Source organism: Perca fluviatilis, chromosome 23, assembly GCF_010015445.1.
Source record: "Perca fluviatilis chromosome 23, GENO_Pfluv_1.0, whole genome shotgun sequence".
NCBI classification, from domain to species: domain Eukaryota; kingdom Metazoa; phylum Chordata; class Actinopteri; order Perciformes; family Percidae; genus Perca; species Perca fluviatilis.
The window spans coordinates 16,097,510-16,110,140 of NC_053134.1; the positions used below are offsets into that span (position 1 = coordinate 16,097,510).

The following is a 12,631-nucleotide window of genomic DNA, read 5'->3' on the forward strand; positions in this document are numbered from 1 at the left end:
CAAAAGGTCAAGCTCTTCCACGGAGAGAGCTCAGGTATTTCTTCCAGGCAAAGCTGGCACCCAAGTCTCTCGTTATGTTGGACTTAAGTGGGCAATCTGCCATTAAATACAAAACACCACACCTCCGCTGTCTGACTCAAACTATCTGGACCAATGGACAAATGCACTTTCAGCAAATAACATCCCCTCCACAGTGTGGCATTTTATCTTTACAGCAATTACTTTTTTTATAGCCTCAAATTACCAAAATCAGGAGATAAGTGGTGCATCAGAGTTCAAACTTAAACAATTAAAGTCCAGCAGAGAGGAATTCCTTTCATTCGATTTTCTTTCATACAATTCACTTAGCAGTAACAAGCAGAGGGGAAACTGGTGATTAGACGTCGGCCATAAACATTTCTGGGGCGGTTATCAATGACAGAGGTTGTTCCTGTAGCACTGGACGGGGGACTGGGCTGCGCTACAGACACCGCTTAAGATAACGACAATGAGAAATGGAAGGGTCCTAGTCGGTAATTACTGTGGATCCTTGGCAGGGAGAGTCACTGCTAATTAAGCCACCAGCTTCATTTCACACACAGGATGAGAGAGAAAGAAATCGAGAGAAAAAAGGGAGAAACCCCTTCCACCACAACCCCCCGCCCCTATTTCATCTCAATCTGAGCATCCCAGGGGGCTCAAACTCAGACCCCCCCCATAGCGTTTGGACTTCTGACCTCTCAACCCCCTTTCAGCTGACACTGCTCATTTATTAGCCAATTACTGCCAAATATGGCCACACGATTATTGATAGCTGGGACTCTCCACTTGAGGACCACCAGGGCTACAGGGCAGCTGGCCTGGTGAGGGCCTCACTGTGAAGTTCAAGTGTGTGGTTTTCAAGAAGTACATGTGGGTTTACTATGTAAAAATCACATAGGAGGCGCGCGCGCGCGCACACACACACACACACACACACACACACACACACACACACACACACACACACACACACACACACACACACACACACACACACACACACACACACACACACACACACACACACACACACACACAGCTTAGGGAGATCAATACTCTAGATTGTCAGGACTGAAGCTAAGTAGATTACTGGATGTTTTCCTAAATCAATTTCCATAGCAGTTTGGCAGCAGTGCTTGGGAAGTGCAATTTATCATAACATAAAGACCCATCATGCAAAAAAGTCTAATAAAAATGCCTGAGGAGATTGGGACGGGCTTAGCACAATTTCCATATTGATTTATCTCTACATGCAGATAGTCATTGATTAAGCCCTTCGAATGTAGTGTACAACACTGTAGCTGTGTGACATTGCTTGTGCACATTGTTTGTGTCATTATCAGTACAAAAGGTACACCTTTATCATTAAACTGGATCAATTCACTCCCGACTGATTCCACCCTGCAGGTGCACATATTTCAAGAGTAAATGGGAGCGACAGATAGAAGGGGAGAGAATAAAAAAAAGTGCAGAGAGTGGAGAGTGCTGGAATAGAAAGAAAGTGAGAGAGAGTACAAGTGAGAGCGAGGGGATGGGGGTGGGGGGAGACACTTCCCTCTGATGTTGCAGGTAATATGGCCTCCACTGGATCAGCCTCTTCATCAGTGACACACAGTAAATTACAAGTGCTTCAAGCAGCTCAGTGAATTATAGTTCATCACTTGGAAAGGCTTTCCCCCTCACCACCGGGGCCCAGGCGTATCAGATCTGCCGGTTAGGATCCAATTAACACCCTGGCCAGAATCATCTGATTGCATGTGTAAGGGCTGGTATAACTCGTTTATTGCACCCATGTATCTTCTGTCACAAGGTAAATTTGTTGCTGCTACATCAAAGGTCTGAGCTACTTTTTTTTTTATCCTTCCCTCCCTCTCACTTTCTCTTGATCCCCCAAACTCAGCTACCTCGCCTTGGGGTTGCATTTCAACTTCTTTTGCATCACAATGATGAACCTGCTCTGTCCTCGCAATTTAGCAATCTTGTCCTGTAGGTGTTGTAAATGCAGGGAAAGAAAAGAGAGGTGGGGAGGGAGATGGGGAGTGAGGAGAAAAAAAAATCTTGTTTTCTGGTTACAAAAGCAGTAACCAAGGGTGTTTGACTTAAAATGTGCTGACGTTTTTTTTCTCTTTTCTCTCTCAGTCAACAGAAGTTTTCCTCATGAATAACATAATATTTTTCCCCCCTTTTTTTTTTCCCCCCTTCGCAGTGATAATTTTTCTCTATTTTCAGATGCAACCAGAGGGGATGCAGTGGAAAGATATATTCATAAATGTAAATGTGAAATACCGTCCTTTAACCACGCACACTGGAGTCAGCTAACCTATACTCAAGCCTAGCGTCGCAGCCCTTTTCTCTGCATCTGTGTGTGGTTGAGTGTGTGCTATCGAGGTGATATTGGCTCAGTGGTGAGAACGTGTGGACCTGACCTTTAAAAGTGTGACGCTTCCTAGGATGGCCCAGTGCCCACAACCAATATGACTGGCCTGGGCAAGAAAGCTGTAGAAGTCACAGAAAACACGGCTAAACCAACATCTCTCCCAATCTATAAACCAACCATAAAAACCTTAAATATTTTTCATTCATAGTTAGAGCAGAGCATTGCACAGATGGGACTGAGTTTATTAGTCTTGTAAAAAGGTATTCACAGCTTGATAGTGTGAAAGGGGCAGAGCAGCAGTTGCAACACTCGCCTGTGGTAAGCTCTCAGGTTTTGCATGGTTAAGAACTGGATGTTAACTACTGGGAGGAGGGGTCAGGGGGTACCTTCACACTGTCAAGCCCCCATCTGACACACTCACGAGACAGAGTTAGGGGGTCATTCTGGCTGTTTTATATGTGCCCCCTGACATATGGTGTTGCATTGGTGACATGTGGTTGTGTCACAATGGGAGCCTCGGGGCGACATGTTAGGAGGAGATGTGGTAAGATAGTCTGGTGTGTTTGGGTCGCCTGAATACCTGGTGTGGTTACAGTTTATTTTGTGGGATTTCTAGTCATTTAAAACCTGCTCACCCACCAGGTGTTAAGCTGCGTTAAATCCAGCTCTGCCCTGTTCCTTATCAATGATCATTAGAGCAACTAACAAACGAGAGTTGCATAAAGTCACTTCTGGCAATGTAAAAACTTTAAGTAACTGTCACTGTGCTTGTGTATGAGTTCAGGCTATGTGTAGATGCATTATGCACGTGTGTGCGTGTGTGTGTGTGTGTGTGTGTGTGTGTGAGCGAGTGAAACAACTGTCAGATTCATAGGCCACTGTAATCCTCTCCGCCTCTCCTTGTCCGCGTTTCTTTATTTGTATTCCAAATGTCAGTGTATAAATGCCTTTCAGAGAGGGGATATTGCCACAGAGAGGAGGAGAGCGAGGAGCAGAGGAGAATGGAGCAGAGACGAGAGGGTGTTGTGTGCCTTGGGAGAGCCGTGTAAGCAGCATGGCAGAGGAAGGGGGATTTACAGGGAGAAATAGGTGTTTATTGAGTGCTCCCGTGGGCTTACTGTGTAATAATAGACCTGTCACATTACGCAAATGTGGAGAAGCAGCTTGTGCGTGTGTTTGTATGTGTGTTTGTGGGACTGTTTTTTTTTTTTTAAATGTGTGCATGCATGTGAATGCCAAAACTGCCTGCCTCCGCATCATCAACTCTTGAGCAGCAGCGATGAGCGAGCAGATAGAATTAGTCAGGCGAGAGCCTTTAGCCGCTAATACGCGTAATTAAAACTGCAAGCTGAGGCACTTAGATGCTTGTGTACTAAATAATTTACATGCCATGATCTATGGATCATTTGCCACTCTTAAATACCAAAGATGGGAGAACAAGAGGAAAAAAAGACTGGCAGAGGATTTATCAGTATCTCTACCATAAGCAGGATGTCATGGTAATATTAATCCTTTCCTCACTTTCTACTGCACTATTCATACAAGGGGATCAATCTGCCAGTTTCCTCCAGTGGAAAACATGCAGCTTGATTGCCATGGAGTCTTATCAAGTTGTGAAGCTAATAAAATATTGCACTATAGCACCCACTGTGGCCTCATAATCTAGGTAAATAATGCAGCTTTATTGTGTAAACTCCCTCAAGACAAGAATAAAAAAGAGAGAAGACACAGAACAATAAGAATAGCAAAACAAGGCTTTTTAATCAAGTCAGAGTTTCTACTGCTTTATACTGATATTTGCACTCTTGAGTATTACAGCTAAAATGTCATTTGAAATGAGTGGATTCAAGGGCAGCATATTTCCACTGTAAAAATGAGCCCTGTTTGTGCTAGTGTGTATCTCTGGGAGAGTCAGCAGTGCCTCTCCTGTGACTTTCTGCATGGAGACTTTTTGGAACAAAGAGGTGAGGATGTTAATAAAGGCTGGATCAACAGATGGATTAGTTGGGAGCTGAGGACGGGCCGATCGGCAGGCCCTCTGATTCATATTGATTCATATCGCCAGCGCGAGGCAAGGATGGAGTAAGCAAATGTAAATATTCAATATTTACCATGTGCTGGTGTTATTAGAGGCAGGGGCATGGACATGGGCTGACTGTTATCATGCACCCACACTGCTCTCATTCAATATTGTTCCTCCTGCCAAGTATGTATTGTACTTGGTGACTATGCAGGCATTTGTAGATCAGGATCCCATTTGTTTGAATCTTTTCGCTTTGGCATACAGAACCTCAAATAAAAAAAGTGCAATGGACCCTAGCAATAAGCTACAGAGAGCTATTGTTTAATTGACAATTATTTTATTCCCCCCCCACAGACACAGCTAAATAGATACCAAAATATAGTGTACACTCACATAAATAAAAACCCTTAAAAAAATGTATTTATAATTCTGCTGTCATTATGTGTGAATATACTGATACTAGTAACACTCTTGATGAGGTTGAGTTGAATTATTTAAATGCAAAAGCATGACTGAGTCTTTGCCAACCTTATCTTTTCGCCAGTACGTAATTAGGTACACAGGGGTGTGACTCCAATTGAAGGTGTCGCCATTGTTAGACTCTGAAAATATCAACGGGTGAGGTTAACGCCAATTTCCCTGACATTAATGAAATGCACAGAGCCCCTAATGAGGTAAACCATTGCTCCTTGATAGTACTTATTAGCTGAGTGGAGGGCACAAACTCCCACACTTCAATTTCAAACAGGCTAAAAATAAATTAAATAAAAAATACTAATAATAAAACATGGAGCAGATGTCAAGGGGCCTTACATAATTTGAGGCAGGAAAAACTAACTAACTGTCTTGTTGGCTTAAACGAGCACAAGGAAAAGACTCGGTAGTGTGAGAAAAATCTTAACATTAAGAAGAAAGAGGACTGCAGCCTTTGTGTTAATGTCTATATATGTGTGAGTATGGTGTAGGTATGCAACGGTTTGTTTGTGTGTGTGTGTGTGTGTGTGTGTGTGTGTGTGTGTGTGTGTGTGAGAGTTTGTGTGTGTGAGTGAGTACGTGTGTGTGTGTGTGTGTGCGTATGTGTGACCTTTTCCAAACCACTGACAACAGAAATAGACAGCTCTAAGAATCAATAAGGCAAATTAGTTGTGAAGAGTGAAAAATGACAGGCAAGTTAAAATGAGCTGTCTCGGTAACCCACTAGTCAGGCCGACATTTCAAATAATAACTAACCTCTGGAACTTCCTGTGTCAACAATACTATGGATCAAGTGTAGAAAAGCATACAGATCAGATAATTTGTCATCCTACCATACAGCCTTTGGATATACTATTAATTATTGTCCAGTTCGATGGAGGCCTCACTGACAAATAAAATGTATACTGAACATATGGTGAATGGATGAAACTTTGCTCTCTGAGATCTATCTATGTTGTGTTTTTCTTGTGTCTATGTGATGCTTAGCCTCCTGGGGACTGGCTTGTCCAGCTTTACGATTCCAGTGGCAGGTCCGAGGATTGCGTTGGCAAATCAAACACACTTGTGGAACAGAGGAAATCTTCTTTTCGGAGGAGCATGTATTATGGATGGACTTAAGAGATTAGACGGGGAGCTGCTTTACCTGCAGTGGACGCTGCTTGTCCTGGCTCTTTGGAGATTTCAGGCCACTGCCTGGCTGCTGCAAGAGTAATTGCCTCGCTGCTTGTAGGGCCTGCGAAGAAAGGAACAAAAGACAAAAGACAGTGTGAAAAAAGAGAGAGAGAAAAAGAGACACTGAACATAAAATATTAGATTTTCCTGAAGCTGACAGCAGAGGTAATTCACATTTTCAGGGACAAAACAGTCATCTCTGAGTGAAAAACCTGTCAAACATCACATGCTATTTTCCTCAACACATTCTGACGTGGTTAACAGTATGTTGGAGGTACGTTTTAGTAACAATTCACAGAGCTGTGATCAAGGATAAATACAGTTTGTCTAGAGTACCCCTGAAGAAGAGAGTGGAGGGGGTGGTGGGCTGAAAAAAAGACAAAGCGTCAGTAGAATTGACCTGTCTAGTGTGTGCTCAACTGAAATACCCACTTCTCTCGGCAAATTACCACCACATTTGCATATTCATAATATCAATTTGAAGTAGAGGCAGCACCATGTGAAGTGTCCCTGGGAGCTGTAATTAAAGTTGACAAAATCAACATCAGATTACATTTAGAGTGAATTAACTAGCAGGCCAGGTTTCACACTATGCAATGCTTATGAGCAGAGGATGGGCAATGGATGGAAAGAACGTTGGACAGGTAGCCTAGATAGAGAAAGATAGACCATTCCCAGCCTGATGGAATTCGTTCCCAGCTGTTTACACATGGCAAGAAAAAAAAATTGACAAATCATAAATTTTAAATTGTTAAATCCGTCATCAACACTGTTTGATGCGTTTGCCAGACATGGAGATGATAAGAATCACAGAGGCTGGGATGTGGCGTAATTTATTTCTCTAGGGTTTGATGGGATTACAGATCCCCTCCCGCCTGGCTGTGTGTACTGGATGTGTGTGACGAGCAAGCTCCAGCTTCACAGGTACGGTGGCAGCTGGGCTAGCAGCTTCACTCCAATTCTTCAAGAGCAGATGGATGAAAGAGTCTGGCAGAAAAGAACATTGTGCACAGCTGCTACTACTGCTGCTGCTCCACACAGCCGCCATATACCTTGTATTCTTCAGGCCCACGAGCATCAAGTGGGAGAGGAGGAAGAAAAAAAAAAAAAACACACGTATACACACAACAACTTCACAGGTGTTTCTTTTTTTTATGAAAAAAGAAGAGGACCAGTAGGAGGAGAAGCAAGAAATACGAAAAAATAAATAAAACTCCGACGCAGAGTGACACTTCCTCAGGAATCAGGGGTGCTTATTTTATTTTCTGCTGCTTGCCAGTATCCATGACAACAGCTGCCTTGACAGGGCGTGCATATGGCGCAGCTCTGTCAGCTGGTGGGAACAATGTTTGAACTAGTACATTGAGATCCTGAGCAAACAAGAGGAAAAGACGGGAGGTAGAGAGAGAGAGAGAGAAAGACAGAGAGAGAGAGAGAGAGAGAGAGAGAGAGAGAGGCAGTAAAAAAAAATGAGGAGGAGAAAAAAAAGTTGCCATGTCTTTACCCCTCAGGGAACTCAGCCACCTCCTGATCAATTATGAAAAGACAGAGGGGGAGGGGTGGGGGGGATGCTTGAAGAGGTGGTGGTGGTTGTGAGGGGGGGGGGGGTCTGTCTGTCTCGGTGCTCAGGAGGAGCCAGGCTTTCTGAACTAAGGTAAACAAACACATTACACTGGCACTGGGTCCTAACTGCATTGATCTGTCTCCTTGGTAAGAGGAGCCTAGTCGCCACCGGGTTATATGTGTGTGAGTGTGTGTGTAATGTGACATCTGTAAGCTGAGCCATGTCCTTTCTTTAGAACACACACACACACATACGCACATACAAAAAGTTGCCTGCGGCACACACTAAAGTACACATCAACGCCTGCAGTAGGCAGGCTCGCACAGCCACATGACGCTTTGTTTCTTGTGGACTTTTTCCAAACTGGATGGGAAATCATACATTGCTTGACTTTCGCTTCCTCTTATTGAAAGGCAAAAGACAAAACAAATTGCTTGAATGCAGGTAATCACTTTGCTCATTAAAACACAGGGCCTAATTAATCTCACCATGATTGGTGAATCAAAGTAATTATAAGGTTTACTGAGTCCTGCACACAGTTAGAGGGGAGGCTGCTTGATGAGTGCAACCCAAGGTAGCGATCAGGAGGAAATGTTTATCCATGTGTGAATCAATAATGACTTGCTGCGTTTTTATCGAAAGTCAAGAGAGCCACTCAATATATTACACATGGTCAAGAGTACAAAGAAAGAGATGTTTTTAACTGCACTTCCAATATCCATGCCAGGTAAATATCGAGGGAGGTACAGGTATGAGAGGTGACGCGCAGGGGTGAAGGAGAGAGATCAACTGCACCCGGCTTATTAGAAAAGAAGTCTGCTCAGAATGCTTAAAGAGTACTACTCCAAACATAACGCAGACCTTATCAACACAAACTTTTCCGGAGTGGTTTGTCATGCCTGAAACTGCCTGTCACCTCTTCCGTGGAAGTGGGGTTAGCCATTTTTCTGAGTCTGTGACGGTGTAAGTTAAGGGAGAAAAAAAAACAAAGTCCTATCCGCTCACTTACACTGGCTCTGAGTATTCAGCCATTACAGTAAAAAGCACCAATTTGTGCCACCCACTTCCCACTCCACAGAGATGGCAAGCTGAAGCTCATCTCAAAGCACAAAAAAGCACAAAATGCCAAGGAAAGTCATCAAAAGTTTGCTGAAGAGCTGCCGGAGCGGACAAAAACACAGACGAGTGCAGGCGCACCGTCTATTTAACCTGGGTTGCTATGCAAGAAAAAATGACATCCCCAGTCTATTAATGCACACATTGTATAAACAGCACAATGTGACACATTCTTCAGAATGAGAGAGCAAGCCAGACAGAGGGAGAGAGAGAAAGAGCCAGGCCCTGCTATATAAATAACAAGGCACTCAGAGGCATATTTGATGTTGATATCCATCACTGAGGTTGGAAGAGAGGAAAAAAAAATAAGAGGAGGGAAAATAACACACAGAGCGACTCAGACCGCGACATGGGGATCCTTATGAAAATAAGATTCAGCCCAAATGGATCTGGTGTAATTGGTTTCAGATAGTGAGGTCAGGAGAAAGGCGATACAGGCAACTATTATGCGAAACGGACTAAGAAACAAGAATGTTTACACAGGCATTCCTCTGCTACATTAATAGGCATGCAGAGATTACTGGAGAGGGAGAGAGTGAGAAAAGACTGACAGAGAGGAAGAAAAAAAAAAACATATCAGCCATCCATTCATCCCTCCCTCCCACTACCCTGCACTCTCTCAGCCCCAGTATTTAGACTCTATACAGAACAGGGTAATAAGGAACACCTATCACAATGCACCTTTGTAAGGAGCATGCAAAGATCTTAAACAAGCATGAAATACATTAGCAGGCCCTGCAATACTGGGCCAAACCATTATAAATCTCCAGATTGCTTATTTGGTGTGGTGGAGACGGGGTGTGTGCAAGAAATAAGCCATCCTCCGCACGACATGTAGCCATGACATTGGAATTGGATATATCTGAGGGGGATATATCTGAGGGGCAGATTGGAAAGTGCAGATCACTTTCTGGCTTGGGTCACGTTGGGAGTAAGCTACCCTCAACAGGTACGTCTTCACAGCGCTGTGGCCTCTACAGGATGTTGCCATGTTCCAGATGGTAGCTGTAAACACGGCGTATCAATTGTTGATCAATAAGAAATGGCTTGTATCTTGAGTCTTACTGTAGTGTGCAGAACAGATGTTTGGTGTGTGTGTGTGTGTGTATACGTGTTTGTTGTAGGGAGTAAAGGGCTGCTGTTCAACACTAGGCTGTAGGCCAAAACACATCCAGTCATGCTGACAGCTTTGACAACTCCCCCCACACACACACACACACACACACACACACACACACACACACACACACACACACACACACACACACAGGCTTATCTATCTTCGCTTCCAGGAAACACAGACGCTGAAGGAGGGGGGGAGGGGGAAAAAAAGGCAAAAAAGAAAAAGTGTGACACTTTATTCAAGCTGGAGGGAGTCGCATGCCACCGAAAACAAGGCACAAACAGTTTAAGCTGAACAAACAAACATGGCTGATTGGACTGAGGCTGCCGGCCCGCTGGCAGGGGAGATATGCGCTGACACTCCGCATCAAAATATTTACACCCTATCTTCTTATATAAGTGGATTCAGGGCAGATGGATGGATGGATACGGATTTGGAGGGGCTGGCTGGAGAGGATAGACAAATGAGAAGAGAAGGGGAGAAGGATAACATGCCCCATACAATGTCTGAATACAAAAGTGAGTTCCTGATTTTGTGAACACAAGCAATGTGTGACCAGGGAACATCGGCAGAACAGCAGAGGCCCTAAAATGGCTTCATGCAGCTGGGTGGCGTTGACATCAGAGAGACTGTCCTGACACAGACGTTCAATCACACAACTGACATTACAGTATGTGTAGTATTAGAGCGAAAACCTAAGATTGGTGTTGCGCCACGTCTTTGTTTATTTAGTAAACACTGTTAGTTTGGTGAGAACCATTTGTGATGATCTTTGAACACTCGCAGCTAAATTAATGCAGTTACTAAATTAGTTTTATAAATCTGGTAAATGCTTGATCTGCGTGGTCTTCTATGGTTGCTATTTATCACATTCACCTTAAGTAACTCGGCCACAGGAGTAAAGAGACTCCTATCCTTTTAATAAAGGTCAGAACTGGTGATGACGCACCAGTGCCTCAACAATGGCTCCAGACTCAGTTCCCTTATCGCCTCCACAAGGCCCACAGAGAGCACAATACACACCTGGATTCAGTCACCTTTGCTTGGTTGAAAGGAAATAATAAAAATGACTTTTTTTTTAATGCAGTAGCATACACAGATAGCAGCTGGAGAAGTTGCAGGAATGCAAAGAAACAGATGCAAATGTTGACATAAGGCTGTTACAATGTGACAAGATTGGATTTTGTTCATGTCAAACACAAATGGAAGTGCTGAAAGTTCAAGCTAATGGGAAAGTGCCTGAAGGTGCTCTACTAAAAAGATTTTGATTTAAAAAGAGGGTATATTACAGAGCATATTTGCTTGACTGACATGTAAAATATGTAAAACTTGACTAACATCGTGTCACCCAGGCTAACCTTCCTATTCCTAAAATGTGGATTGTCTGGGTCCAATAACTGCTGGGATAGTGGCAAGAGGACAATCAAAATGCAGTTTCCCAACAAAACCCTATTGTTGGTTTCTCAGATGGTGCTTCCATGAGAAGCTAGAAAGAAGGAGAGAAACCAGAGAGGAATAGAGAAAAAGAGAATTTGGAAAGTATGTAGGAGTAATGAGCATTTTAATGTATGACTCAATAAATCAACAGTCTGCAGTGAACAAGAGAGGGAGAGAGAGAAAGGTAGGGAGAGGTCCATGGAGATTCTGCTTGGGCCTCAGGATGGAGGTAAAGCTATCCAGCAGAACAATGGGCTTCTGTGTCCCACTCTGCTATCTCTATCTCAGTATTTCACAGCTACTTCAACTTCCACTGGCTCTACATAGAAAGTGCTTCATCCCAAAATGAAAATCTGTCTTGTGCTCATTTATTGTGTTGTGGTCTCTTTTTTTCTAAAGTGGATAATAGGCATTTGGCAAGAAAACCTTCCATATTGATCGTTTGCGCTCTTCAACTCCTTTCTACCTCTTCACCGCACTTTGAATTCAACTCAACTTCTTTCTCTCTCCTCCTCCTCCCTCGCCTCTCACCTCCTCATAGCTCATATCACATTATTCATTTCTTCCTCTCATCCTTCTGACTTCCTTCCCCCCTCTCTCCCACGGCGCTCACCCCTTGTTTATTGATTCTCTAGATTAAGAATTCCTAGGGTGGAGGATTGTAACACACAAGCATCAAATTATTTTGGGGTGTGCTTATTTGCCTTTCCCTTGCATCTATTTGGCCTGTGCCTGTAGACAATTATGCCTACCCAGCCTCAGACTCAGGTGCTAATAATGAAGGACAAATAGAATCATATGTGTAAACTTCCCCCACTGATGAAAATTTATATTAACTTTCTGCCACAGTAAACAGAGCTGCATAGCTACACCCTCCCCGGAGGATTGACAAGATGAATTTGCTCGCTCCTACCCCAGGAAGAAAGCTTGTATAGGAGGGAAAAGTGGTGGTGGCGGTAGGAGGGGCTCGGGGTCTAGCTCCATTGTGTAACCTCACTCTTATTTTTCCACCAACGAAGACAAAACACGGGTCTGTTTTGCCCATCAGAGATAAAGTGTGTGTTTATGTCTGAGAGAGGGAGTTGAAGAGTGCATATGCACCAATGTGTACGTGTCTGCTGAGACGTTGGGAGGCCGTGCCAGCAATAATATGCAAGAGCATGGCCTGCTGTCGTTCACTGCAACCGCTAACATTCACTGACATCCCACCTCCTGCTGTTATCACCATGGATATTCTGTGCAAATACAATGATTCATCTGTTCTAGCATGGGAGAGTAATTGTTTTCAGCTACCTTCAATCTGAACTTTAACACAGAACCCCC

The 12,631-nt window shown here is 43.7% G+C and overlaps 1 protein-coding gene across 9 annotated transcripts in view; it reads right to left on the reverse strand.

The window, feature by feature from the left end:
- Positions 1-12,631, reverse strand: part of foxp2 (forkhead box P2) — a 105,397-nt gene that overhangs the window by 38,001 nt on the left and 54,765 nt on the right. For all 9 annotated transcript variants that reach the window (XM_039791330.1, XM_039791336.1, XM_039791333.1 and 6 more), the window contains one exon: positions 6,040-6,129. In XM_039791330.1, the coding sequence (XP_039647264.1) occupies positions 6,040-6,129 (90 nt within the window). The remainder of the gene's footprint in view (positions 1-6,039; positions 6,130-12,631) is intronic.